At 35.6% G+C, this 23,851-nt stretch overlaps 1 protein-coding gene across 1 annotated transcript; it reads left to right on the plus strand.

Moving 5' to 3' along the window:
- Positions 1-2,285: 2,285 nt before the first annotated feature.
- LOC121428473 (serine/threonine-protein kinase TNNI3K-like) lies at positions 2,286-23,683 on the plus strand. The gene is made up of 24 exons (XM_041625101.1): positions 2,286-2,844; positions 3,941-4,052; positions 4,901-5,004; positions 5,576-5,673; positions 6,561-6,671; positions 7,215-7,313; positions 7,754-7,898; positions 8,818-8,962; positions 10,408-10,512; positions 11,228-11,322; positions 11,933-12,082; positions 13,766-13,846; positions 14,653-14,709; positions 14,984-15,076; positions 16,912-16,969; positions 17,216-17,342; positions 17,722-17,789; positions 18,074-18,178; positions 19,238-19,343; positions 19,957-20,199; positions 20,550-20,660; positions 21,897-22,045; positions 22,979-23,025; positions 23,582-23,683. Exons 1-24 carry the CDS (start codon positions 2,805-2,807, stop codon positions 23,647-23,649), a joined length of 2,517 nt encoding a protein of 838 aa, XP_041481035.1. The 5' UTR covers positions 2,286-2,804; the 3' UTR covers positions 23,650-23,683.
- Positions 23,684-23,851: the final 168 nt, after the last annotated feature.

Raw genomic sequence — 23,851 nt, forward strand, 5'->3', positions numbered from 1 at the left:
GGGCCACAAAAAAAAAACATTCAGCTATGTGGTCATTTTTAAGTTTTTGTACAGGCTTGGTTTTGGAAAAAAAAGGGGGGGGGGCTGAAGCCCACCCAGCGCCCTGTCGTTTTGTGGCCCCTGACTAGAACTTGAGGGGTCTTAATATAGAGATGGTCGAGATAAAATAAAATGGACACTGAGTTAAGAGGGGGTATAGGCCTACATATAAAAATAATGCAGCCAACATCTAGTACCTCAAAGTGGAAACTGTAAGCACAAATCAGATGAAATGGGCACTATTATATTATCAATTAAGTTATAGGGCAATTTATCAGGCCTTGGAGGTGGCACTTCTCTATCGGAAGATACTAGATGTACTGGTGAAAATCATCTTTTGCCATTGTGATTAAAAAGGTGTATTGCATGCCTTGTATAGTTCGTTTATAAAAAAAAAACCTTGACTCAAAGAATTCCCACACGCAAAACTTAAGAATGAAACCAAAACCTTCATGTAGACTAGCATAGCTAGGGATGTGAAGTTATCTAGAAACCTGAAAATAATGATTAAACTAAATGACAAATATAAAAAATGAAATAAAAACAAAGCCTGACCAGCATGATTTATCCTTGTATCTTTATCCATGCACATTATAAAGCAATAATTTTGTTTTGGTGGGGTTATTTCAGGGTAGAAATGAACATTGAAAAAATCTTTGTGTTTTCACAGTAGAGTAGGATATGAAAATTGATGTTTTTTTTTCCTTTTCTTTTTTCTTACCTTTTCATAAATGCGTGATAACCAAGCTGGATATGGGAGTTTCGTTTGTTGTTAAATTTTTTTCAATTATAATTTGTACAGTTAATTATCATTTGGTAATCGACTCTTCTGTTTCTGAGGTAAGAATCTGAGTTCAAGTTCATCCCTCATATTTGCAATGAAACTAAAGGAATTGTGATGTATATTTTATGATATAATTTATTGGAGGGCGAGTAGTATGATTGAAAAGAAGAGTGAATGCTCAGTATCGAAATTTTGAGTTTCTGATTGAGAGTACCTGTGCTTGGAAATTGGACATGGAGCGTCGCTCTGTGACAGACTGGCGCTGGGTCACTGCTGCAAGCCTACCGTACTCATGAGTGTCGGCCGCCGGCTGGCGGGGGCGGCGGAGGGGGTGGGATCGGGACCCGGCCCAGGCTGGGCTGGTGCTGTGTCTGATACTACTAACTAGAATAGACAGAGTATTTTAGTTGGATGAAGTCCCTGGCTGTGGTCACACATGTCTACTTCTCCATTTTTCGTACAGTGCCGTGGCCGCCGCCGCCGCCATGATGGTAGGCCCCCGGGGGGGGCACTCGACCAAAAAAGTGGTGGGGGTGTGCCGCGGGCGAGACAAAAAACGGGGGCCTTGGAGCGGGCTTATTGTAAAAAGGAGGGTCCTTGGAACGGGCTTCGGAACGACAAATGTTTGTGAAAACGGGGGTCCTTGGAACGGATCGCCAGCGTGTGAGCGCGTATGCATCCCTACGGAACGGTCATGCGTGCATGATGCAGCTAGCGCGGCCTCCGCCGGCGAGCTCTGCGGCCGCTTTTCACCAAAATTGCAGCTCATTCAACGCGATCGGAGCGGCGTAACGAAAAATATGCGAAGCTTTGGAGCGGATTTCTCTCTTCTTTTTTCTCGATAAGAAGAAAATGCTATGCCTTGGAGCGGCTTTCTTTGTTCTTTTTCTCAACAAGGCAAAAATGCTATGCCTTGGAACGGAAATTTGAGTGTAAAAATGGGGGTCCCCTCCGCGGCACATACCCACTATGCGTTATATACTGAGTGCCCCCCCCCCCCCGGGGGTAGGCCTACCTTCTTACTTCAAATGTTTAGGCCTAATATTAATTATTTTATTAAAATCGGCTTTAGGCCTACTGTTTCCACTTCCAATAAAAAGAAGAAAAGCCTCGGCTGTCGGCTCGGTCTCTTCTCTCAAGCTAGTCTTTAAGATTATTGAAAGACTAAAAGTGAATAATGATGACTGAAATTAAAAGTGACTCTGTAATTGACTGGGCTGATGGCAGGAGAGGATCTAGTCCTTCCGTTGCTGGCGTTAGCTCTGACAAATAAGCTTTCAATCGTGGTGTGCATCAGTTTTTTTGCTCTTTATATTCTTCATGTTACCACTCGGTGAATCACACACTGCGATTTGCAAGATGACAGTAGTGTAGCATAAATGATTGCGTACAAGGTCAAGGATGCATCATTGTAGTAAATTGGAAAGACTTTCATCCCCTCCAATAATAAAAAAAAAATCTACAACAAAACCCCCTAGGCCCCTATGTTTTTATCATTTTTTTTCCACTTCTGGTTGGCCTGAGATTCGAACCTCTGGTTGCAGAACGGGGCATTGCCTTACAGAGCTAGCAGATATTCCTGAAAGCTGTGGGTTTCATTGTCATTATAATCTGATGTTACGACTAGTCTAGTCTCCAAGGTTATAGGGGATTTTTTTTTCTGACTAAATAAACTGATGCACTCTTCTTTCTTAACTCTCTGAGGTAGATATGACTTGATAAACTTCCGTATTTTTTTTTCCAATTTTGAGTGGACATAATGGAAGTCTTCCTCGTAAATTATATGTCTGAGGCATAGTCTTGTACAATGGTTTTTTGTGTTTGTACATGTAGATCCTATATTCACAAACAAGGATATCTCTCATTTGTATTGTTGCATACAGATTGAAAACATTAAGAAAGAAACATCTGTTTATTACATTTCAAGTGCTGCTATTCACGGTGATGATAACATCTACTGGAGTACACTTCCCATGATGCCATGGGTGCTTACAAGTCACGTCCAACTTCTTCTTGTGCAGGTTAGTAAAATATGCTAAAGAGAAACAACCAGAGTTAAACAGTTAACCCATAGAGGGGGATACACTGCAAAGCAGATTTTTACAAATTCTCTTTATCCTTATGGTAATAATCACAATGGAATATGTGTGTGTAGAGAGAAAAATGTACTGAGAATGTTGATACCATTCCCAGTGCAGTAGGATAAAATTTTTGCATGAGTATATTAGGTAAATTCAGTTTGAACACTTTACTGAAGATAACTCTTGTCTCTCAGGTAATGCCCGCACTCATTATTTTGATTATTATGGCATATGAACGTCAAGATTGACTTGAACTGAATTTTTACGGGACCGGCAGGTGCAATGCACCAGGTGAACACCCTACTCTTTGACGAATAGTGGCTTTAAATTAATGTGCATAGGTTGTGACTCTCCTATATACTGGACCAACATTTGCGTCCTTCCTGATGGACAGAGTGTTTTCCAACTGAATTCACACCTGCACTAAATACAGTGGTGAGGCACGCTTACACACAATGCTATAGCATCATTTTTTTTTGTTAGACGCGTTTCGGCATGAGCGGGACTAGAACTCCTCACGTTGAGATCTATGATCTTAATCTGAAACATGCGCTCTAACCGACTGAGCTACGCTGCCTCCCTTGACAGTGACAGAACGAATGCATACATGTAATTCAATTTTTCTATTGCACACAATTCAAATTTGCCTGGTTAAAGTGCAGTGAAAGTAAATCAGCTGCCACTTTGCACCACTTTTTTCTTTTTTTTAAAGAACATTGGTGCAAAGTGATGCTTGATCATAGAAATCTTTGAAATTCAGGTAATGTTAATGAAGTAAATCTTTCAGATAATATTAGTTTTGACTTTTGATGATAATTATTACTATACACATTTTTCTTACAAACAATCATGAAAGTTGAGTTTCCTTACACCCGGCACCCTATATATTGCAGTAGACTAGTTGCAATGCATAAATTTTAAGAACAGCAATATGATACACCACCCAACATGATTAATAAAACAAATTGAACTGAATTGAATTTTGAGATGGAACATTTACAATTATACTCTCATTTCTTTTGTTTACTGTTTTCAGAGGAATGGCATAAGAAGATAAGTGAGAGCTACGCTGTGCTGGAATCTCGTATAAAAGATGATTTAAATCCTAAAGACAGAGAGCAATTTTCAGGCATTCAAGAGGCGTGCTGGTAAGATATAGCTTTTAATAGACAGTAATAAAAGTAATTATTCATGATTTTAAGATTTAATTATTGTGACAGATCTTTCAAGAGAAAGTGATACTTGTTTTGAAAGTTAAATTGCATACTTAATTTTTGGGATGTTGTAAAGCAATTTATGATGCAATTCAAAATGTATTTTTAAAAAATTAGATTGATTGATCTGATTTGTTTGTTAGGAGTGGACTCAAACTATAGCACCATGTGACCAATATAGGTGCTGAATGAAGTGTAATGTAATGTGCTTAAATCATTGTTTCAGATCATCTATTCAAAACCACTTTTGTGAAATTTGGCCATTTAGAGTTGAGATCAGTTCTGCAATAAAACTACTGCTCATCATCAATCTTTTTTTTTAATTAAATTTTTGAATTTTCAATCTAGTGATGTCTGATGAGCAATTGCAAAAAATTGTAATTTTGTAACTGTAATTCTCTGATCGATTTTTGTCAAATCCTCATTAATCTGGGCCCTGTCTTTCAAAGAGTTACAATTGATCTGATCAACCTAAACTATATGGAACTCCAACGGTGTCATATTTTTTTCCTCCAGGAAATTTGCACCATGTCTTTGGTAAGCGAAGAAAAGCACACTGAATTTTTAAGAAAATGTATGACTTTACATCATACCTAGAAAATATTTTGAACAAACATGCATTTTAGATGTTGACGTTGATGGCTTTCCATAGTTGATGGGATCAATCGTATCTCTTTGCAAGACAGAGCCTTGTAATCCCCTTTCAGTAACACACAGTGTAATCCTGATGGTTTCAAAATTCATATCCAACATGCTTCCTTATATATATATTTATATTGCAGTGCTGGAGATACAGACAGGGTACTGGAACTAGCTGATGAAAGATGTATGATAAGTAAAACAGAGAATGGACTCACTCTTTTACATCTCAGCTGTATCTCCACAGGTAAGGATACCCTTGAGATTGTATACCAGTCTTGTTTTGTCTATGGTTGGTTAGTAGAGACAGTCATATCAAATCTCATTAGGTGTGAGAATCTCTCATATCTTTCCATCTCTATCTGCATTGTGTGTAATAGATTTCCTGACATAAAGTGAAAGAGCCGAACGAAAAAATCAACACCCACCCCCCCCCAACAAAAGAGCTCTTATAAAGTCTAGATATTATAGTGTCATTTTTCTTTGCAAATTAAAAAAAACTGAAATATGTAATCTAGATATTAAAAAAATAGATTATTGTATACGTGTGTAAACCTTCATGTAATGACAACCCTTGTTGACACAGAGTTTTGGCCAGTGAGAGGCACAGTAAAGTCTATTTTTTTAGAATCAGCTAATCTGATTTTTTTTTAAAAGCTAAATACTCATCATAAACCTTTTTTTTTTAGCTTTTAGGGTTTTCATATGGCTTGGGTTGGGTACTGAAGCAAAACTCTAGACAGGATTTAACAACTATTTTGTTAGATTATTTGGGTTTTGTTCTACAATTGCTTTAATTTCTCAATGTTTTCTTACAGGGTCAAAGCCGTTTGTGAAATTCTTAATCCGTGCTGGAACAAGAATCGGTAGTTTGAGTAGGAATGGTTTCTCACCGTTACATCTAGCTTGCTATCAGGTATGGATTCTGAGGTCTCGCTAAGTTTATTGAGAAAAAAAATGTAATTTTGTAAGAGTCAAAGACATGTAGGAACTATGTGATCATACAGATTTAAAAGGTTGAGATGAAATTTGTACATATGGATAGCATACTACCAATTTGAGATGAAATTTGTGTATGGATAGCAAACTTATTTCTCAAAATCCATGAAATTATCATCATTATCATTTCTTTATCATTGTAATCATTAGTATTTTTTGTATTATTTTTCAAAATCAAATATACTATCATGAATTATTATTTTTGCTGTTATTTATTAAAAATTTGGATGAGAACCTGTTTTTGTAGGCTTTAATTTTTTGCTCTGCATTCCATGATATCTCCGATCACATTTGACCTTGCTCTCTCATTCTTTTTTCTCTCCCTTTTCCAACACTATCATCACATGCTCTCTTTCTCTTTATTTTCTTGTTCTCCATCTCCTTACCCGCCTTCTCTTCCCCTCTAACTCTCTTTCATGCTTTTTCTCTTCTTTCTTTCTTGCTATCCATCTTACCCACCCTTTCTTTCCCTGCTCTTTTTTCCTGTCTTCTCACCCTCTTACCTGCCCTCTCTCCCTGCTCATTTTCCGTCTTTCTCTGTCTTACTCATTCTCTCTTCCTATTTGCTCTTTCTCGCTCTCTTTCGTCCTATACTTTCTCTCTCTTTTTTTCTTTCTTGCTCTCTCTGTCTCACCCACTCTTCATGTTCTTTCTCTTGTTGTCTTACCCACTCTCTCCCTATTTTCTCTTTTGTCTTACTCTTTCACTCTCTTTCTCTTTCTTTATTTCTCTCTCTCTCTACCTCTTACCTACACTCTCTCTCTCTATCTGTCTTTCTCTCTTCCTCCCTTTTCTTGCCCACAGGGTGATGTAGACTTGGTAAAGGACTTGTTATTAGAGGAAGCAGACCCAGCAGTTATTGGATACAGTTCAGTTACTCCTCTTCACATTGCAAGCTTGAATGGAAATGAAGAGGTACATAGTATGACTCTTAATCCCATCACATACTCAATGATCCGAAAAGGACTTGATATTTGAACAGATCTAGTTTTGCGTTTTGTTCCCAAAAGTGAATTTGTTTTATGGGGGGAGGGATGATGGGCAGATGCCTCCCCAGAACTTTAGAAAAATAACATTTTCACCTGAAAATTTTGTGGAATTCACCAAAAGGGTGCATAAAATACTTAAATTTCATGTCAGAAATAATAGTGCCCAGATGTAAAGCTTGGTCGCTTTGCTCTCTCGTTTTTCAGATTTGATTAAAATTTTGACACTATTTGCCCCCCTCCCCTCACTGGAAATGATAAATTGTGACTTGAGTGTAAATTTGTATGAACAATTGATCTTTGTCGATATCGAGGAATGTTATGAAGCATACTGTAATCTATCTATTTTGGTATTTCCCCTCTTATTTCTTCCTTATTTGTCTGATTTGTTTGTGCTCTCATCTCTCTTTCTCCTTTTTTTTCTTCAGTTTATTTGAAATCAGTGAATGAAATCATTTATTTTTTTTGACAGATTGTTGAGCATTTGATAAAGTGTGGATCTAACATCCATGCTCGAGATACTGTTAAGTTCACACCATTGCATATAGCATGCTACTTTGGTCATGAAAAGGTTAGTTTTCTCACTATATTTGTTATGCACCAATTTTCAATATAACACTCTGAAGAAGATACTTTGTATTCTATGGGTTAATAGATTCGATAGCTAGGGAAGCTATTTCATCAGATTCATAAAATACTTGTCATGTATAATCATTTTATTAATGTCAATGTGCTAGATCTGACCTGATATTAATATCTATGTAAATTAAACATTGGAAATTATACTGTTTAAATTTCCCATAGGAATTATTAAAAATTTCTTCTAAGAACTTCGCACAATGTTTTTAGTAATTTGATTGAAAGGAAAGATAAGAGGAAATCTATATAATATTTACAAATAACAATTTTCTTATCAACTTTCACATTATTAATCAAGCAAATATTTTGAAGTGTGTATTAGAGGTGACAAGAAACAATTAATTCCCTACTGTCAATTATCCTTTCTCATAGGTTGTGAAATGTCTTATTAATCATGGAGCTGATATCAACCTTACTGGTGAGGTGGGTGATGTGCCTCTTCACTTGACCTGTGTCAAAGGTCATCAGAGTATCACAGAGCTTCTGGTCAAAGGTCGTCGTAATAACAAAGCTGATGGTAAGATGGAGTCAAGATTGATATATACGTTTGATATTTACAATTGATTGAAACCTTTTGCATTTTTAAGCTGTCATTAACAAGCCTTCTGTCGATATATGATGATACATAGGAAGAGCAATTTTCCTGGATTTCTCTGGCTGCAATGTGTCGTCAGCAAAACATTAGACCCTTAAATTTCAACAGTGATTTTTGTTCTTGGTGAGAACAATTTGTCTTACAGAAAAATGTAATTGTTTTTTATTTTTGGTGATTTCAAAATCCTACAGCATACACTCAATTCTTAGATTAATTGTAATGAACATTGCCTTTTTTTTCTTCCTGTAGGTTAAAATCCAAGGACCAGGGGTCTGTTTCATAAAACTAGTTGAAAGAACGAAATAACAATAACAGTTAAAAGCTACTGAAGTCCTTTCATGTAATTGGGTATTAAAGATAAATTCCAGTTCTGGTGAAGATCTCAAAATGACTTTTTACAGAATCTAATATAATGACCACCTAATTGTCTGTTTGTATGAATAAAAAATATGTGCCAAAGGATTCTGGAAGAAATTGTGTAATTGCTGAGAAATAAGCGCGGATTCGGTCACTTCCGTCAAGTCTTTATTCCAGCAATAATAATAATACACTGTCCCATGTGTGCCTATCTGTGTTGGCGATCTTCAGTGTGATCGTTTTTCAGCTTAGATTTTATGATTTCACAAAGTTCATTTTATGTAACTGTACCAGATCTAGATCCACAATGATACAGTCATACTTAACCTTGGTTTTACAGACTTTCTCACGAAATTAGTGTTTTACTGCAACTACTATCATTTAGCTTTAATGCATTTGTTATATAAATTGTGCATTTATTATGATAACAAGTCTTTACTGGACCCTGTACATATGTTTGCTTTCAAATGTTTTCACAATGTAGTGAATGCCCAGGACAATGAGCAGCATATGCCGCTTCATTTCAGCTGCCGAGCTGGTCACCTGACCACCGTAGATTATCTCCTTCAGCCTAACCTAGGGACCAAAGCACATGAAGTTAATATATACGGCGATACACCACTACATCTGTGAGTGCCATTTGTTTTAAGTACCTTAATATTGTAGTTCTAGGCATTGCAAAAGTGTCTCATTAGTCTGGGGCCCGTTGCAGAAAGAGTTGCGTTTAAATGCAAGTCACAAAATCAAATGCAAGTCAAAAATGCGCGCTGTTGATTGGTTGAAAACCAAGTTGCGCATGATTTTTTGAGTTGCGATTGATTGCAACTCTTTCTGCAACGGGCCCCAGGGGCCTGGTCTGTTAGCAAAATTATGTGGACACGGTGGACAAAAGCATGATTTTTTCTCCAGACCTTTGTTTATGTACAAGAATTAAAAATGGGGTATGCTCCATAAAATCTGAACAAGAATCAGGAACAGTGAAAAAATGGGTGAAAATGTCAGAATTTATGAGTTTAGATTGGTCTGATATATAGACTAGCGTTAGTGCAAAACTCAATAGCAATGCATTATTTTGCATTGGTTTAGTTCTTGAATTCAGACACCTTTTGAACAGATGTTCTGTTTGTCCTCACATCTCAATGCAACAAATATCTGAATGCAGATGCTAAACAAGCCAAAGGGTGATGATGGAGGGGGTTGAATGTTGGTGTGTATGTACATATTTTGGTCTTGGGGTAAAGATGTGCAACACACATTTTTTGTGCATGTGTTGGAAATTGCATTGCCATGGTAACAGTGTATCATGGCAAAAATAAGGTAAAAATCTTGCAGTTAGAACTACTTCCTCTGTTTTCATCCGATTCTCATGAAATTCGGCACATATATTGGTCTTGAGGTGAAGATGTCCAAGAACTAAACCAATGCAAAATAATACATTGCTATTGAGTTTTGCACTAGCGCTAGTCTATATATCAGACCAATCTAAACTCATAAATTCTGACATTTTCACCCACTTTTTCACTGTTCCTGCAGCCAGATTTTTTGGAGCATACCCCATTTTTAATTCTTATATATAAACAAACTGGAGAAAAAAATCATGCTTTTGTCCACCGTGTCCACAAGTAGGGCATTTTTTACGCTAACAGACTGGACTACATGATTTAAGACTTCATGCAATGGCAAGCTTTGCACAAAACTGTTGATTGATGCAGTATAATGTACAAGATTTGTTATACCTAGCCCACAGTTCTGCTTTCTGAAGTTGACTTCAGTTGAAATTGAACAAAGAGGAGTTGCCAATAATATGCTGAAATCTTCAGATATTTGGATTATGGCATGGCAATGTGACTTTTCAAAATATAAGGCATATGAATATCTGTTATATAAGATACATGTATTCTTTCAGTTGAAAGAACTTTGTCTCAGAATTGTATAACCACTTTGAATGAGAATCTTCATCCCACTTAATTGACATTTGAATCATTTGAAGAGATATGATGTGCATCACACAGGTATGAAGATGCACATTTTATTGTACGTATTGAAGAAGACCATTCTGATCTTTTCTTCACAGAGCATGTTACACAGGGAGACTGGATATAGTCAAGTCACTCATCACAAAGACGGGAACTACCAGTCTACTTGTGGAGAATATATTCAGTGAAACTCCCCTACACAGGTACTTATGTCATCAATTCGAGAAAAATCCTCAAAATTGGCTTGACTGACTTATATTCTCTATCTGCAAGGGACAATGAATTATTTTAAAATGATTAAAATCAAATAATTAATCGTTTGTGTATTTTGAAGATGACTTGAGAGCTTATACAGTTTGAATTGGTAATTTTAGGCTTTTAAAGGAAATAGGATAATATAACATGGCACTCACATAAAGTGCCAAGTAGCATTACCATAATACTTTATTGTAGTTTTAGTGGAAAGCTAGTAAAATTCAAGATTGGAAATGATGTTTTGAATACATGGTTCAGAGGGGAGGGGGTTTTGTGACAAAACCATATCACACCATGTGAATTACCTCCGCACGTCAAAACCATTATTTACATAATGGCTCATAACTTGTTTATTACAGGGCAATGATTTATGGGTAGACATCATAAATGTATGTCTTTGTTTATTGAGCGGAAATGAAGCATTTGCCCCACCAGTATTAAAGAACATGAATAGTCTATTTACATCACTTTTACCTTTGGGACAGGTGGGCACATGCAAAATCTATTCAGAATTCTTAGAAAAAGTTAGCTTTGAGAAAATTGGTGGTGGGGGGGGGGTGGAGGATACTCCCCTTCTGATCGCCACCTATGCATGGTTTAATACAAACTATGTTACTACCTGTTTATTATTACACTTTTTTCTGTATTGATTTCTTTTGAAAGTGCCTGTACATATGGTAAGAACCTAGAGCTTGTGACATATCTACTAAGTCAAGAAGGTGTCAATGTGAACGTACAGGGCAGAGATGGTCATACAGGTAATCAATAATTTTTTTTATAATGATAGTGATAAAAATTCATATAATTGTGATAATAAGTTTATTTCTAAAGTGCTCTTGCATACTCAAGATAAATGAAAAGTGGAAGGTGAAATAAAAAAAATATAATTTTGTTTTATTTAAAAAAAAAGGTGTTGACAAAATCTGGCTCTGAGAAAGGCCAGACCCAGTTCTGCTTTATCTGGTCCTACAAAAGAATTATAGCTTTGATTTATATTGCATGAAGTAATGATGCTATTATTCACAAATTTGACTGCTTTAAGGTGCTTAGTTTCAGGGCAAATCACCATATTTTAAAAGTATACCAGTGATTGTATTTAGGGTATAGATAGCCCCAAGTCTGTGTATTTTTCCCTTTTTTATACATAAAGAATGAATAACTAGAGAATTAAAATGTTTTAAATGTAATAAGAAAGAATTATGCCATTTTTCTTCGGTATGAAACCTTGAATATGAATCATCCCGCAATAGGGAGAAAATAATGAATGAGAATATAACATTAAACACATGAAGCTTTCATTATTACATTTGTTCATATCAGGCCAGATTTCATGCAAGTAATTACCTTTACTCCTTTCCTTCTTTGAAGCTCTACACAGTGCTTGTTACCATGGGCACTACCAGTTAGTCCAGCTTCTATTAGACCAAGGTGCAGATCTGAATCTAGTGGCATCAGAACAGAATGGGGACTCTGAGAAAGACCAGGAACAGACCTGCTTGGTCTGGGCCTACCAGAGAGGTATTCCTTTGATGTATGTTACATTAAATGATAAAATATTTAATGTACAAATATTGACTGATATTTGCACAGCCTACTTGTGACGTCACAATAGAAACAGGCTTAATTGATGTCTTATTAAACTTTCGTTAGATTTGACCTTCAGCACGAATGTCCTCTTTTCAGAGATCAAAAGCTCTTGTTTTTATTTTCCATATGATAAAGAATCATGTAAAGTTACAAGTTAAATGTTATACAAATAATTTAAATTACAGCTGAGAGCCTATTTTCAGCAGCAGCTAGGACTTTTACTGCTGGTCTTCCATGGGCCCAGGTTCGCAAGGACAATGTTAACAATTGGTTATAACCAAACAGATTATATAGAATTAAATGTACAAATTACAAAATCAAAGGAAAATAGCCAGATGAAAACAAAACAAGAGACAGACACACATTGTGGTATAACATAATAGTAATATACTGTGTTTAGATCATGTAGGTGAGCTGTGAAGTTAAAGTAGGTAGTTGACATAAATCAGCAGGTACATGTATCAGTGAGCTCTGTACACAATTCTTTTACAAAAAGATATTTTGGTAATGAAAGCGTATTTGACAGATATGACAGAGAATATGGTAGAGATCTAAAATCTATCTTTCAAATATTCTGGGGTCATAATTGGTGAATTGTGTAATAATACCACATGACTTTCCCCTTTCCTGCCAAGAAGACTTGTCGTATCAATGGTGGCATTTGATTTTGAAGCTTGATGCTAAGCTTTTTTCTCGCAGACCTTTTTCACAATTATTGATGTATTCTCATTATCATTTTTATGAAGGCCATGAAAGATAAGGCAATGCCACCTCAAATATTCTTCAGCTTCATCTTGTTTTCTCATGCTTGCAATTTCCTTTTCCACCTTGTCATTTCACTAATCTGTTGAAGATATCTCAAAGTCAAGACTCTTTCAAATTTTCTCCAACATTCTGAGTTATAACAGTGTTTAGTTCATCTCTGAGAATAGCTTTTATTTTACTCACAAGTGTATCATAGACTGAACTTGCCTCTCAAAGGCATTTGGTACATCCTCGTACAGCTGTATTATACTCAGAATGGTCATCTGCCCCACGTCTCGAAGATTGAATATGGTGACAGAATACACAAACCTTGAAATCTGGGTAAAAACTGTGACAGCTTTCTTTTTGTTATGTTTTTGAAAGCTCCTTGATACATGTAGCTTATTTTTATCAGAAGTGATTTTACCTATTATATGGAAGCATCATGTTGGAGTGGTTCTGACTTTCGCTTTGTAATTAGGGGTTATTCGTTTGAATCCCACCATGTCCTAGTGTTCTTTGACAAGGTGTTATTTCACACTTTGACATTCCTCACCCAGATGTACGAAGGTAGCAGGTAGGTTGCAACAGCCGTGTGTAGTATGAACAATTGAGTTTGGAAACTCTTGGAATGCTTCCCAGGGAGTAAAGAAAGTGAAACATTGTATCCGAATATGCCAGGATCCGATGTACAGTAATGTGAGACATTATTTTGATGTATTTATGGCTATATTTTTAAAAACAGCAGCTTCTTGGTGTTAACATTATTATTATTATTAATCTTGACATTTAGCTTCCTTACACCGTTTTATATGGGTGGAGCTGTATACCTTTCTCTATTAAATTTGCTCTGTTTGTATGTACCTACAGGTCATGATGCCATTGTGACATTACTGAAGCATCACAAAAGACCCCAAGACGAGTCTGCATGTGGAGACTATTCACAACCAGGTAGAGGTCAATGCACTTTTCTTCCCCTCACATGTTACCACAATATGCAACAGTGCTGAGAATCACTTGAAATTTCATTTTGGAAAATGTTGAATTTTGTGGTCTGAATTTGATAGCCCCATGGATTCAAAATCATTTGTGTGAATTCGGGCTGAAATATTTGTTTCCAGGTCTTACCCGCAATGGACAAAGCATTTTCTGTTTCTCAGTCCAATTATGATGTATCATTGTGTATTGAGATAGAGGGAAATCTAATTAGTATATCATTTTGAATTTTTCCTTGAGGATAAATCCCCCCTTGGAGTTTGTAGCTTTTATTTCCATTATTTCTCCTGTGTCGCAAAAGTATTATTGTTTTGGGTTCATTTGTGTTAAATTGTCAATCAGCTTATTTATTGTTTTTATTTTTATTTGCTACATGTTTTATGAATTGCTTTATTTTCAAAGGCCCGTATTCTGAACTCGGGCTTGATTTAAACCCTGGTTTAAAGTTGCGGTTGAACTATGGACAGCCAATTGGGGTCAAATTCCTCACAGTACACATTCAATTTATTAACTCATATGACACCCAAATTGTTTATAATTGTTTGGGAATGATAACTGAAGTATTTTTCTTCATTATGAAAGAAAAAGGAAACAAAGTAGTAAACAAAAGAAATATACAATGTAAACATGATTTATGAATTTTTGGCTCGCTATAATATTAGCACAGAGTTAGACCAAGGTCTAAATAAAACCTTACTTCAGAATATGGGCAAAAGAGATCGCTTGTATTACAGGTATTATTTTATTTCATTGATTTCTAGATGGCTCTTATGTCTCTGTCCCCTCTCCATTAGGCAAGCTGCGGTGTATTACAAAAGGTATTACAAGCATCCTTATAACAATAATAATAACAGTCTTTTATGTAATATAATAATCACATTTTATTAGATGTATCATACCTTATCTCTAGGTTCATTTTGTAGAAGCCTCATGTTACACGTGTTGTGATCCTGCCACTATTATCATTATTATTGTACATGGTATGACATTGATTTGTAATTATTTTTCTAAAGTTGAAATAAATTGAACTGCATTGAACAGAATGGATATATTTATGTATGTGACAATGCATTCATATTTTTTTCTATGCAGAGAAAATAAATGTGTTACAACTAAGAGCCTCTCTACCTAAGAACTTTCACCTGGATATAAATGAGATTGAATTCCTTGAGACGATTGGGAGTGGTAAGATCGGCCATTTTGTTTCCATTTTTTATACGCACTGCAGCGTTTATTTTTTTACATCCACTTTCCAGCTGATTCTTGGCTTACCTATAGGTCTAGTTCCCTCTACTGTAGCCTATAACCTAGGCGAAGGTTGCAGCTTTCGTCTTTGCTATTAGCAATCTGTACTGTTCTGTGAAACGTCAGCACAATGTCTTATTGGGAAGACTATGCACAGCCACCGCATATATACTCCTGTCTTTTGTTTTATTTTCTTTGACAATTGTCCGGTGTCCTCACCGAATCCTGACGTTTTGTGTGACAGCATCAGACACGTAAAAAGGAAAAGACAAAAGCTGCATCCTACGCATCTTTATATGGTTGTGGTGCCTGTCAACATAACCAAATTATTTGGATTTTGTCTCCCTAATTATTTCTATCATTAATATTTCTTTTTATTTTTGTACAGAATACAGGTTAATAGTAAAAAGACAAAATGTAAACATACAAAGATAATTAAGAAAAATAATGGTCAATTCAGAATAGACTAGATAATGCTCCAGGCTCTGTGTTAATATCATTATCATCTACCTTTCAATAAACTGGTCTCTGTGTGTGTATTTCAGAATTTCCTAGGGGACCACCCATCAATATTGCATGTTTCTCTTGGTCATCTTAATAAATCCTGCCATATGAAATCCATTTTTGTCTCACCTGCGAAGCAGAGTGAGACTATAGGCGCCGCTTTTCCGACGGCGGCGGCGGCGGCGTCAACATCAAATCTTAACCTGAGGTTAAGTTTTTGAAATGACATCATAACTTAGAAAGTATATGGACCTAGTTCATGAAACTTGGCCATAAGGTTAATCAAGTATTACTGAACATCCTATTAGAGTTTCATGTCACATGACCAAGGTCAAAGGTCATTTAGGGTCAATGAACTTAGACCATGTTGGAGGAATCAACATCAAAATCTTAACCTGAGGTTAAGTTTTTGAAATGTCATCATAACTTAGAAAATATATGGACCTAGTTCATGAAACTTGGACATAAGGTTAATCAAGTATCACTGAATATTCTGCATGAGTTTCACGTCACATGACCCAGGTCAAAGGTCATTTAGGGTCAATGAACTTTGGCCAAATTGGGGGTATCTGTTGAATTCCCATCATAACTTTGAAAGTTTATGGATCTGATTCATGAAACTTAGACATAATAGTAATCAAGCATCACTGAACATTTTGTGCAAGTTTCAGGTCTCATGATCAAGGTCAAAGGTCATTTAGGGTCAATGAACTTTGGCCGAATCGGGGGTATCTGTTGAATTACCATCATAACTTTGAAAGTTTATTGGTCTATTTCGTTCAACTTGGACATTAGAGTGATCAAGTATCACTGAACATCCTGTGCACATTTCAGGTCACATGACCAAGGTCAAAGGTCAATGAACTTTGGCTGAATTAGGTGTATCTGTTGAATTACCATCATAACTTTGAAAGTTTATGGATCTGATTCATGAAACTTGTACATCAGAGTAATCAAATACAACTGAACATCCTGTGCGAGTTTCAGGTCACATGATCAAGGTCAAAGGTCATGTAAGGTCAATGAACTTTGGCCATGTTGGGGTTTTTTGTTGAATAACCGTCATATCTCTGTAAGTTTATGGGTCTAGTTCATAAAAAGTGGACATAAGAGTAACCATGTATCACTGAACATCTTGTGTGAGTTAGAGTAGTTTTCAAAGTCAGCACTGCTGCTATATTGAACTGCGCGATGCAGGTGAGACGGCCAGAGGCATTCCACTTGTTGTAAATAAAACATAAATAATCATTTTTTATTCCTTTTTTTCCTAGGATCATTTGGGAATGTATATAAAGGCTACTGCAGAGGAAAAATTGTTGCAATAAAAAGGTAAATCACTATGCTCTCTATATTGGCAACAAAATGAAAACACATCAATTATTCTCTAAAATGCAAATTGACAACTCTTTCATACAAATTTTTGCAATTATTTATTTTGACTTGTGTTGATTTTATTAATATGGGTATAAACTTATTATTGTTGCCAGTTTGAGGACTGAAAGAAGATTAATCAAAATCCTTAAAAATTTGTTCATCTCTATGGGTTAATCAATTCTCATGATACTTTATTCCCAGATATCGTTCTAGTGCTTTCAGTGCCAAGTCAGATGTTGATATGTTCTGTCGAGAGGTGTCTATTCTTTGTAGATTAGACAGCCCTTATGTCATCAGGTTTGTTGGAGCCTGTATTGAGGACCCAAGTGTAAGTATGATTTGTTTATTTCTGTCTGCTCATTTATTTGTTTATTTATATTAAAGTTTATTTATTTATATATATTTATAATTATTTTTTATGTAATCATTTATTTATTTATTTAATATATTTATTTATTTATTTACTTATTTATTCCTTCATTCATTCATTCATTCCTTTATTTATTCATTTGTTTATTTATCAATATGGTGATAAGTTCGGTCTAGTTTAGATGTGTCCATTCTTTGTAGACCTTTGCTATAGCTCACTCAAAGCAAACATTTTCTAAAATATTATCTGTATTGGCAATGTTCTATACATTACAGTGCATATTGTCAACATTGTCAACATTCATGTATTTTAACATTATTCATTTTCTTATTACCAGCATTTTGCAATAGTCACACAGTATGTGGCCGGAGGATCTCTGTTCTCATTACTTCATGTACAAAAGAGGTAGGTGTGATGTTTAATTCATGTAATATTTTGATTTGACCTAGATAGTGATGATAACAATAATGATAATATATCCAGTGACAATGGTAATAAGGATTGTGATGAAAATATAGATGACAATTTTGATGATTATGATATTGTAACTTCTGTTACTGCTTCTTCTGCTGCTTCTGCTACAACAACAGCAATGGCAAGAACAGCTGCTGCTGCTGCTGAAGTGCAATTATGAATTGGTGTTCCCACCGTTTAAAAGGGATTTTGTATATGTTGTGTTGTTTTCCTAGAACTATTGATCTCCAATCCAAGCTATTGATAGCTGTTGATGTGGCCCATGGCATGGACTACCTTCACAATCTACCACAGCCTATTATACACAGAGATCTTAACAGGTTGGTCATGATTCAATTCATACATTTCATAATACAAGTGTCACCAACATTCATTATGGGTCAACGAACTTGATTTTCGCTATAGTCAAGCTGCCAAGTAGTGTGGATTTTCCGTATTTAGTACTGAAAAATGAGAATACTGATGGTTTCATACAAAATACTGATTTCCAAAGTTTCAGTTTTATATGTTGTCCTATGGTATTTCTTTGAAAATACTGATTTCCGCAACAAAATACTGATTTTCAGCTGTAAAAATACTGAAATGTCCTTGTTTAGGTTTGCAGCTCTGCTATATTGTAGAAATTGAACACTTAATTAAGTATTGTAATAAATGAGTGATTAATCCCAAGTGCAGGGAGGAATATGAATTTATCAGTAGTCCCGGAGGTGTGGTCCCAGAATGTTTAAATGAGGTTTGTAATCACATGATATAGAAAAATGTTGATTAATTCATGGTGTTGAACATATGTGGTTGACAAATCTTTTAATATTAACGTGAAGGAGCGATGTCATGATAAGGCAGCAACTTGCATTTTATGTATTATGAAACTCACAAATTTCTTGTCTATGACATGGGAGCCATTGTCACATTTATTCCTTGAATGAGGTGTTGCCTGAAATGTTAATTAATTTGGCATTTTGAATGTTTACAATAGTTCAGTTTTACTGAAGCAAATTAAGCTATGACCGATTTGAGAACCTACCAACCAACTCACAAGAAGGAAAAATAGACCTCTTGCCTGATTTTGTTCTGGATATAATATCTTCATTCTTGAAAAGGAATTTATAACTTTAATGTTTCCATTCATTCCATGAAAGTGGTATGTCAGAATCAATCTGACCAAAAAGTGTTCCCCTCTTTCTCGGTATCGGCAAATGATATCAATAATTTTGTTTATCTTGATGATTATTATCTTGACAAACATTACGCATTTTGATCAATGCTTGATTTGTGATTCTACTTTTCCAACCAATTATATGATAATTGGGCATTCTTATCATGCAATAATTTGACATTATGTATATATGATGTCGTTTTGATTTTGTTTTTCAACCCAGTCACAATATTCTTCTGGATGAGTTTGGACATGCTGTGGTAGCTGATTTTGGTGAATCTAGATTTGTGAAGTCTATGCATGAAGACAACATGACTAAGCAACCAGGAGTAAGCTTCTTATTCACAGTCATTCTTTTAAAATAATATTTAATTATAGTACCGGTATGCCATTTTGGCTGCATTCTTCCAAACTGTCATGTCAGCCAGATCATGATATTGATTGAGATATTGTGCAAAAATCAAAAGGGGAAGTCAGATTTAGATCCAGCTAAATTTGTTTTATTTTGTTCCTTATTTTCTGTAGATTAAATAATTGTTCTTCATGCATGGACATAACATTAAAAAAAACAGATGTTGGAAATTTGAAGACTTACAAAGCTAGTTTTAGCATCTTTCATTTTTTTAGCAATAAAATATTTGATGTCTTTGCACAGATCTTTTTTTTTTGCGTTTTATTCAGTATTTTAATGGAATTTTCAGTAAATGATGAATTTGAGCTGAACATGATGAGTACAATAATCAATTTTTTTTTTTTTTCTTTTATTAGAACACCCCATCTGCAGGGTGAACTTCCCCTTTATAAAGGAAACTTCATTTGGTTTTCTGACAGGTTAAGAATATAATAAAGCTCAAAATGATCAGCCATAATGCTGAGATTAAGTATTCCCAAAATTATGTTTAGATTATTAACCATTTAAAAATGTTATCATTCGTATTATAGAATCTTCGCTGGATGGCACCAGAAGTGTTCTCTCAGAACACCAAGTACAGCATCAAGGCTGACATCTTCAGTTACGCCCTCTGTATCTGGGAGCTTCTCTCCGGAGAATTACCCTTCGCTCATCTCAAGCCGGCAGCAGCTGCTGCTGAGATGGCGTATAGGAGCACCAGACCGCCCATAGCCATCTCTATACCAAAGTCCATTGTTAATATACTACAGATGATGTGGAGTCCAATTCCTGAGGTAAGGCATTCAAGCATTATTTCAAGAAACAGAACTTTGTTATCTCCTGGTCATTCTCTGTAAATGAGATATCAAATTAAAGAGCAGATTTTTGAAATTTTAAATGTGTGATTTCTTTTTAAAATTCAGATACCACAAGCCTAGTGAATTTTGGTATCCTTTACTCACTCATCCATGGATGAGGAATCATCTAAGTTACACTAGCTGGAAGAGGAGACTCTAAGCTTGACCATGATAGGTCATTTGTCTTTTGTATTTGTGATTAAAATATGATAAATCATTGATAATTCTCAATATTTTTTGCGGTATGCACTGTATAGTCTGTTTTACTGTTTTTATCGTTGCTGCAGGAAAGACCGACATTTGCCCAGATCATCCCGATGTTGGATGAGTGTCGTCAAGAGTACCTGGCCGTAAGCAAATCATTGTCTGGTGTGCTCAGCATGTTGGATGCAGAATGGGTAACTTGTGGCATGCTGCCCTCTATTGTTCTTAACTGTACTAATCACCAATCTACCTAAGTTGTTTACTTTTTATTCAACAAAATGATATGATAATTGTGATGAGAGCTGGAAATACAGCTTGACCTGATTTGATGATAAAGTACGAAGACATGGAATTCAAGGCCTGATTTTTTTTACCACACATGATAACACTGACCGGCATGGTGTGTAATTTAGTAAGACTTATGTTACACTTGAATTAAGATGTTATCATCGCACTTTATCCAAAAGCTATTTTGGTATCATCCATCGTTGTCTGTTCATGTTTCATCTACAAGGTTTTTTGTTTGACAACCATTAACATCAGTGACACTTGATCCATTAACAATTAGCTTATTTCAAGTTGGAATCAGTTGTTTTGTTAAGGTTTTACCAAGGCTGAAATAGACCTGTGATTTGTCCATTTGTTAACACATGTGCCTTCACTCCTTCACGTTAAACCAGATAGGATGATAGACCACTGTGTACTCAACAGCATGCATTTTAGTGTTTCTCTTTCAAAGTGATTACAAACCTCATTCAAATGCTGCAGTGTTTATGAAATCTCACTTGTAGTTCTACTTATTAATCCTAATACTTTTACCTGTACTTGACATTCATTGTTCAGTTATTTATATTTTTATTCAATTTATTTAATATTTAGCTACTTGTTTAGTTTTCACTTGCAGCTTCTTATGATAATGAACAATTGTGATGCGTGTATATTATAACACACAAATTGATTTGGGTCTTAACAAAACCGTAATTGACCTATGATTTGAGCGTTTTCATAATACATGTGTACAACTTGCTCTCTTAATTTGATGCCACCCCTTGGCGTCAATCCTGAGAGATTAGTCGACCGGTGTACTCGACACTATGTTTCTCTTACAAACCCTACAGTTTTTATGGGATCTCACTTACATTTCTCTTGATCAATTCTTATTCTTATTCATGCATTTTATTCGTCATTACTCTTGGCACTTGCTATCTCGGAAAAAGTAGTCGACCTGCAAGGAAAATGTCTCTCAATTTAAATGCTTGTGGCACATGTATTATGAAATGCACACCTTGTCAACTATCTTTTACATATAACAGGCCCCTCATTTTCCATTGGTACCTTTGATGTTTAATCAATTTAGATATTTCATACAAAATGTATATTGTAGATGCCTTTATTTCTTATCTTCCACATCATCTCCTCTCTTCCTCCAGGCTACTCCACTGGATGACAGTGAAGATGGTCTTGAAATGGGATACAGGGGATTGGAGCCCTCGCCCAGTGATCTTGAGCCAGGAGAACTACCTGCTGGCAACGTTACTGCTCTCAGAACACAGTGGGAAATGTGTGCAAAGTCGCTCAGGTAGGAATAGCTCAGTCATTCCATTGGCTACTGGTGATGTCGCACTACAAATTGTTTTACCCACTTGGTCTAACAACAGTTGGACTGATTCTCTGTTTTTCTAATAACACATGGGCTTAACCCATTTGGTCTACCAATAATTTGGTCTAATTTGCAATTGGTCTAATATATACTTAGTCTAATTCTCATTTGGTCTAATGACCAATTTGTCTAATAGCCAAATTGTCTAATTGCATTTGCAACTCTACATGAACTATTTTGTTTGTTAAGTGTTTAGTGAAATGGGTCGACAATTTTTGGTGTCCCATCCTCCACAAATTGTTGCCTAACTGAGATGACAATTTGTGGTGCAACAGGGGACCGTTTCATGTAAGGACTTGTCAGATGTTTTTATCTGACATAGTCCTGTTTTATCCGACAGTTACCATGCTTCTTATCCAATCAAAATAAAGGATAGTTGGAAGATCTGACAACTTGTTGGACATATATGTTGATGAAATGCTTCCCTGGTTCCAGTGGGCAACTGGTTATGGTGCGGTCACATAGGCAAAACAATCACCAGACTGACAAAATGTATCACATTCTTTCCAAAGACATACCACATGTCGGATAGTATCAGTTCCATTGGTGTGGCTTTAGCATTCAAGTAAATAGGTTATCTTTTAGCACCATGTTATACAGATATGTCCCTGATTGAACTACAGTTTTATTTCAGTTTCACTGCAAGTATATTATCTCAAAGGCCCTAAGAGATGTATTTCAGAATTATGGCTAAGATGACAACCCATATTGTCTGAAATATGTGCAATTCCTTTAGAGAACTCTTTCAAGCAAAAGAAGAACTACAATTTTTGGACTGTCCCTATAAAATCAAAGTAGAAGTTATTCACTCACTCCAATGATATGTGTATATATTTTTTTCTTTTACCACAGTGGAGAAAAGAACGGTAGTAGTGTCTTCCCTGCGACAGACAAGAATGGTGAGTAATTGGAATACATGATTTATGTTTGGTTTTGTATCAAGGTCTGAAGTGAGACTATTACTTTCATGAAATTTAAAAACAGGTAGAGGAATTATGTTGTCCACTAAGTGCCACCACTGTGTGCACCAATTGTCTTAGCACCAGACAAATAAAAAGGGGGTAAAAGGTTATAATGTAACAATTAAAAGGCAGGATGCCCAATCTTGTATTGATATTTTGTAGCGCTACAAAAAAAACAAGATGGCATTTAGCGATGCCATTGCCAGTCTATAAAATGGAAAGTTGGGTTATTATTCCACATATTTAAAAAATTTAGTTGAATCTAACGGTTTACTAGCATTTTCCCTTGAGCATGAGTTAAAGTCACTTTTAAATTGACTTTTTGTAAATGTTGTATTATGTTTGTTTGAAGGTTATGTATCTTTTGCATTATGATATCTGTCTTATAAGGTTATATATCTGATCCTCGTAGTACCTTTCGAATGAGCCAGTCACCAATAATACCTCCGCAGGATTGAATGTACTGTATCTTTTGTTTCTATCTTGTTTGTAGGTTATGTATCTGATCCTCTTAGTACGCTACGAGTCAGCCAGTCTCCAATACTACCTCCGCAGGATTGAATGTATAGTGTGCAATCATGGTAACCTGGATATACAGACCAGCTTCATGGAAAGGTTAGATCTTGTTCATGTTTATAATACTATAGGCCTGTGTACATGTAGATGTTATATAATCTAATGTGCGTTACAGTTTATTATATTATTACCCTGGCTGAACTGCAATGGGTGCTAATGCTTTCAATGAACAAATTCTTTACGGGTA

This window comes from Lytechinus variegatus, chromosome 15 (assembly GCF_018143015.1).
Source record: "Lytechinus variegatus isolate NC3 chromosome 15, Lvar_3.0, whole genome shotgun sequence".
Classification (NCBI taxonomy): domain Eukaryota; kingdom Metazoa; phylum Echinodermata; class Echinoidea; order Temnopleuroida; family Toxopneustidae; genus Lytechinus; species Lytechinus variegatus.